The sequence below is a fragment of the Acyrthosiphon pisum genome, chromosome A1 (genome assembly GCF_005508785.2).
Source record: "Acyrthosiphon pisum isolate AL4f chromosome A1, pea_aphid_22Mar2018_4r6ur, whole genome shotgun sequence".
Lineage (NCBI taxonomy): Eukaryota > Metazoa > Arthropoda > Insecta > Hemiptera > Aphididae > Acyrthosiphon > Acyrthosiphon pisum.
This window is the reverse complement of record NC_042494.1, coordinates 133,751,805-133,758,967: the sequence shown is the minus strand read 5'-3', so window position 1 is coordinate 133,758,967 and position 7,163 is coordinate 133,751,805. Positions and strand designations below refer to the sequence as shown.

At 26.0% G+C, this 7,163-nt stretch overlaps 1 protein-coding gene across 3 annotated transcripts in view; it reads right to left on the bottom strand.

Moving 5' to 3' along the window:
* Positions 1-1,079: 1,079 nt before the first annotated feature.
* The window catches only part of Ska1 (spindle and KT associated 1), a 9,829-nt gene continuing 3,745 nt past the window's right edge, over positions 1,080-7,163 (bottom strand). The window contains exons 1-5 of one of the 3 annotated variants that reach the window (XM_029486096.1): positions 4,283-4,301; positions 3,485-3,710; positions 2,664-3,022; positions 1,592-1,761; positions 1,080-1,526 (exon numbers count right to left, since the gene is read on the bottom strand). In XM_029486096.1, the coding sequence (XP_029341956.1) occupies positions 1,378-1,526; positions 1,592-1,761; positions 2,664-3,022; positions 3,485-3,691 (885 nt within the window). In that variant the 5' untranslated portion in view covers positions 3,692-3,710; positions 4,283-4,301 and the 3' untranslated portion in view covers positions 1,080-1,377. 3 annotated transcript variants of the gene reach the window in all.

Below are 7,163 nucleotides of genomic sequence, written 5' to 3'. Positions count from 1 at the left end.
AAGTTCCACATACAAATATAATACACACAAAATATGGATTTTTATAAAAATAAAAGTTCATCATACTGAGGGGCTAGAGCGTATTATGTTTTAAGGAGTAATATTTAGGCAATACATATGACATGTACTAAATACATAATAATACATAATATTATGCTATGTCTTTGGTTGAGTATAGTATTGTTCTATGGTATAGTAATATACTCTATTCAGATTAAGAACATACCAGCCGGCCATGGTCAAAACCGATTTTACTATATAAATCTGGTATTATCTTATTCTGAATAGACTATAGTAAATGAACATTAGAGTGTATTCTGAGAATCGCTGTCACGATGCGTCGGGCAAATGCCGCCTGATGCAACGATCACATGAACAAGTCTAAAGGCTACACACATAGGTTCCAAGTGTTGCTCAGGCAACACCTTAATTAATTTGGGTAACCTGAGGGGTAGGTCACCTAAAATTATTTGAGCAACACCTATTTTTTAAAGGGCCAATGTCATATTTTGATAATGTTCAGAAATTACAAATATTAAATTGGCCAATTTTTAAAATTTACATAAAAACCTTTATGTAGGAACTCTAAAGATGTTGTTACTTGATTAAATTTGTTATTATTTCATTGTATGACTCTCGTATTGTTTTTAAGTATTAATATGTACGTTTTAGTTTGACATTGGCCAAAAACTAAAATTTAAAATGAACAATTTTTAATCAAAGAATTTTTTTTATTAACACCTAATAATAATTCAATTGAACATAATGTTAGTAACTTCTACATTTATATACTTTATTAATTGATTTTGAAATGGCCAATGTTGTGGGTATAGATAATATGTGGCTAATGTCAACATAGGCCCATAATATATTGATTATTGTCAAGGTTGTCAAGGCCAATGTCAATTATTATTTGGTCATACAGCATAAGAGACATTGGCCATTTTAACACAAATAACACTAACAAATTTTATTGACATTGGTCAAATAATCTCAATTTCGACAAAACGTTGGCCCTTCTTGCACCAAGACACAGCATTCATTATTGAAAAATTTGTATATATACAAATAAAATTCACTTAAGAATATTGATAATATATTAATATAAAATATGAAGAATATACTGTTTTCTGTATTTGCTATTTTAATAGTTTTTATAAAAAAAAAATACATCATGTATAAAAAATTATCATTGGAAATTTGTATGTATAAAAATAAGTATAGCTTTAAATTATAATACATAATATGATATACATTATATTATTTAGTGTCTGCTTCAATAGCTAGATACTAAAAATTTAACAAATTCATTAAACTGTTAATTAAATTATATTTTACAATATCTAATTGTTTTTCTTTCTTTCTAATATAAATGTTCTAGTATGGTATATAATAAACAAAGCCACCTGTACGAGATTCTTTTAATCGTTTTAAATGTCTTAATATGGGAATTATGTTTAATGTAGTTTTATCCACTTTTGTCTCACCAAATCTAGAAATATCATCAGCAGTTACAAAGTATTGACCTTAAAAAAAAAAATTATAAGTTATAATTTATTTTTTATAACCATTATTATATATTTGTTCATACCTTGTCCAACATCGTTTTGCTGAATTTTCCACGTGTTGTAAATATCTTGATCTTTTTTTTTTAATAAATTTCTTGGCTTTTGCAAAATTTCATATTTATTTTCTAATGCAATATTAATACCATCTATCACAACATTCACATTTAATGAAGTTAAACGACCTTTCATGTACCTAAATAATGTATGATAAACTGTATAAGTAATAAAACAAAAAAAATAATTAATTAACAATAGTACAGTTAAACCTCTAAATACCACACTCCCAGTCGATAACATTTGTCCTACTATTTGGAGGGTTCTGTTTGAAGAATGTTTATACTGAACTTCCATAAAACAAAATTTTCTGTTTAATGAAATATTTTTGAGAGCCAAATCAAATTAGAACCAAATTTATTCAATTCTATTTAACAAAATTCTCAATAATACTATTTTTTATGCCCAACAAGACTTTGTAATATGGAAGTTTCACTGTAGTTTGTTTCCAAAACAGCGTCTACTATTTGGAGGTGTCCGCTATTTAGAGGCATTAGGTATGTTTCACAATTTCACTGTATTTAACTTGTATGCAAAACAGTTTTGATTTTGTTATTACTAGAGTATGTAATAAATACAGACAATCTACATTTTTTATACAAAAAATCACCTGCAAAATAATTGCTGAATAGGTAAACAACACCTACATGTGATGTCTCCATCATACAAATGTATAATATTTAACACATGTGCAGAAGAATCTATTTTGTGGTTTCAATATAATGGTGAATTCAATTCTACCTTACATCAAATTTAAAAGTAAGAATATTATTCAGTTCATCTTGTAGGATTTTATTTTAATTTTAATTAATATTAAAGTGAGTTATAACAATTTGAAATATTAACGAAAGCTTACAAAATGCCTGTACAATATTCTTAATTTTATATTTGATAATAGGTCAATTTATCCTTATATTAAAATTAACAATATAAAATGGATCCTGCTGAATATAAATTTGTCTTATACCTAATATCTTTGAAAGATAGAGACAATACATGGAAAATGCATCTTCTGAATAATGACTATAATAATGTTCTTACTTTGGAACAGAATCCATTTCATCGTTGTTAACAGATTTTAGAAGTGGAATATCAAGAACTTGTTTAGCAGCCTGAGATTTTAAAGACTGTCCCAGCATACTGTTACTCATTATTGTACCATTTGACATAGTAGTATGGTGTATAGTGTTCTCAGATAGAGAATGACCATCTTTCCACTTTGGAACAGGTGACATTGAAATATTAGCCATATTATTTGAATTATTTCCTTTAAATTCTTTTATTTCATGATTTTGATTATACTGCTGAGTTTCAAGTTCAGTATTTAATTGGATATAAACTATCATGTGGTTACATCTTTCCTCAATTGTTTTCAATTCATCCAACTGTCTTTGAAATGACTAAAAAAAATACCATGTTACAAGAACAAAAAAAACGTGCTATTAAGTATCTAGACAATCTATCTGCAGTCTAAAGAGCCTACTAGTATTACATAATTAATCCATATTTCTCAAGTGCCAGGTAGAAATAATTATTGTTTAATAGTTAGAAATATACAGGTATAGAATAAAGTGTGCACTTATATATGTATATTGCTGATAATGTTACTGTCGTCAGTAATCAGTCAACAAAAATATTTGTTTACAAATAAGATGAAAAAAAGTGCCGTATTAGATTCTATATTACTAATATAATATTATATTATATGCTTAATATGTATCGATACATAATGAATATTTTATTATAGGTACTCTATCTATAATATGGTAACATTTTGTTATTTTAACATTTTTTTCCAGTAGACCGCAAATAGATTAGCACCCAAAAAAGTATATTAAATATTATTATTAAAATTAACTAACCGATTGACGGGCGTTTTTCTCTTTGATTAGAGCATCTTTGAGAATACTAATCTGATCGTCAAATGACATAATTAAACTATCCAATTGTTCACACGTTTCTAATATTTCTTGTCCACCTTCACTATCTTTGCAACATAACATTACATCTAGAGAAGTACTAAGTTTATCAATGGTTCCCACCATTTTTTCAAGATTAAAAATACTCATCTTGAATATGTTGTTTTTTCTAGAACAAATAATTCAAGTTTATCAATATAACTATTTAAATATATTATAAAATATCTATTAGTTGTACAATGTACATATACTAAGGATAAACTACATAATACATTTAAATAGTTAATGCATAATGTATACTGCTTAGTCAAATATACTAATAAGAGCAATGAGTTCGGGCCACTTATTAAACTTCAGCACATTTATATATGTAAATATACTTAAAAAACATTATACTTAGCAATATAATAATAATTAATTAATTGTAATATTATGGGGTTACCATACGTCCTAGTTTGGCCGGGACAGTACCGGTTTTGAGTATGGCGTCCCAGTGTCCCGATAATGTCCTTCGGGACAGCAATAATTTATTTATAACTAAAACTTGTAATACAATTTGTATTGAAGAAAACAATTTTTTTGATCAATTTAAAATGTTTGAAAAATATTTCATATAACAAAATGAATAATGGCATAACATATCACTCGAAGAACGTTGGTTATCAGCATTTAAACATTTTAAAGAACTTAATATAACATTTGATTGTCTATTAATAGTTGTTGAATTTTCTTTCTCATTACCTGGTTCAAATGCAGCATTCGAACGTCTTTTCATTAATGAATAGCACATGGACAAAATGACGAAATAAATTAGATATAAGGACAGTTGAGGCTTTATTAATAATTAAAACAAGTTTTGATAACATTTCTTGTAGTCAATTTTATGAGTCGAAACTCGCCAACAAAACATTGCTTCAAAAAGTATATAGTTCAGCAAAGTATCAAACAACTCAGACTTTTCTACCGACGGACAATACATCGGACACAGATTAAAAATGTTATATTTTATAATGTATTTTTTAATTTTTAAAGCTTCAAATATGATTATCTATATAATGTGTTATGTGTGTTACTAATTACTAATTAGTAATTATATTGTATCATCAGAAAATCAATAACAAAAAAAAATAACAAATTTTGTCCCGGTTTTTGCCAAATATAATATGGTAACCGTATTATGCCTATATGAATCATAATATACTTATTTAGTATTTAAGTGATCATTCGTTACCTATATACTTACTTAATTTTAATTAATATTATAAAGAGAAAATATTTGTATGTTTGTACCAAATAAACTCAAAAACTACTGGACCGATTTCAAAAATTCTTTCACCATTAGAATGGTACATTATCCCTGAGTAATATAAATTATTTATTACTTGAAAAAATTAGGGATCCCTACTAAAACTTCGGAATAATGTCCCTTTTTTGTTTGTATCAATCAGCCTCTTTTTTTGTATGTATACACGCATATCTCGAAAAGTACTAAACGGATTTTAATACGGTTTTCACTAATTGATCGGTTGAGTCGCGGGGAAGGTTTTAATGTATAATTTGTTTTGGAAAAAATAATTGAGTTGTTAAATATAATAAGTAATAACAATAATATCTATTTATTATATAAAAATGAATGTTTATATATCCTAATGAATATATTAGATTTGTATGTTGATTGTCATTGATTAATAGGGCAGATCAAGCATACAATCGAATTTTAGTACAATACCTACTCGATATGCTGTCGTACATTGTCCGCGATCCGGCGTATAGTCGAATTGCCTACCGCGGGGTGGCGGAGTTGCACTTAATGCACCGAGTTACACCCAAAAAGAGTTGAATAATCACAATTGTTTTAAGAGTTAATATTTTTTACGGTCAACGAAGTGTGCAGGATCAGCCATATTATAATAAATTAGAAGAAACATGGCATATAAATTGTATATAAATATATTTATTAAAAATACAAATCTTTGGCCTGGGTCACTAGTTTATATAATAATATTAATATTATACATTTTTAAGCTATCAAAGTTATAAACAGAAATTTCGTGAGTAAATAGTAGTTACCTTACAATATAATATTATACGCAACCTGCAGCTACTTACACAAAATTCATGTAGGTACCACATCTCCATATTGATACAAGACAATAAGGCGAAAATAGTTAATAGAGAAAGAAATTAAAGTTATATACTTATAGAGTTATATATATATATATATTGCACCTTTGTACAAAATAATTAAATAAAAATATATATTTTTTTGTTTTCTTATTATTTTATTTATCTATATCCTAAATGTTTAAGTACAATTTATTATATATTTAATAAATATATATATTATATTCAATTTAAATTTGATTTATTTTTTTCAGAAAAATAAATAAAATTATTGTTTCTGAAATTCGTGATTATAATTTATTTTAAATGTATCTAAATTTTGTTAACGTTTACAAATTATATGTACCCAACGTCCTAACCAATAAAGTTACAATACGTACAGGTATGTAAACTGCTTAATTGCTAGCAGGGGAAGAGGTGTTCAAATTTTAAACTTTTATTTTTATTTTTATTTGATAAAATGTTAATTTTTAAGTTAAAAAACAGCTTAATTAAGTAATTTAGAAATTAAGAAAGTAAGAAATTACTAATTAGTAAAAAAAATGTATCGTAAGTATTGTTCTTATTGGTTTAGTAAAAAGTTTAACATAAAGCAACATTTATTTGTATAACCGGTTTTACGAAATTCGATATTCAAACGTCAAATAGCGATTTATAATATACGATCCTAAAATGATTTTTGTTATTTTGTTGTTTACTTAGAAACTTAGAAATTTAAAACTATTACTATACAATTAAAATAATTCATAATATAATAATTAAAATAATTTAAGAATATTCTTTGAAATTTTTTTTAACTAGGCCTATGAGCCGAAACAAAAATCAAAATCTGATATAGGTAGGTACTATTAGTTATTACTATGGTTTAAAAGTCGATACTCCGGACTATACGCAATTATGTTAATAGAGCAATGACGAACTAAAAGGAAAAAATTATTTCTTGAGTTAAAGATAGTCTTTAAAATGAATGTTTTTAAGAACTTTAATCAACTTATAAATAAAAGCTACATCATTAAAGTTAATATCATATAATATAATATAGGTACCCTAAATCTAATCATATTCAAAATGTTTAATCAAGATAGGTTTAGCCGGTTTAGGTACCTACTTAGTCTGTACTACACTACTAAAACAGTAGTATTGTGTATAATATAATATACATTATACATAGTACGTAATATAAATCCACATAAATTCTATAATATTTTAAATGTGTTTTGTGTTTACAACCAACGTGATTATAGTTCTTTTAATATAATGATTGACTTATATAAACTAATCGACAATTGTTCTTCAATTTTCGTTTAATTAATTTAACCATATAATAAAAATTAACACAAATTAGATATTTTGGCTTGAATTTATTCAGAAACAAAAGACAAGAATTGTTCCGTAAGCATCCTGGACCATTTCGTTAAGCCCACGTACAGTTCCAAAAATCAATACATGTTCAAAAAGCCATAATAAACTTACCCTTTTGTATCTTCAACGACATCCT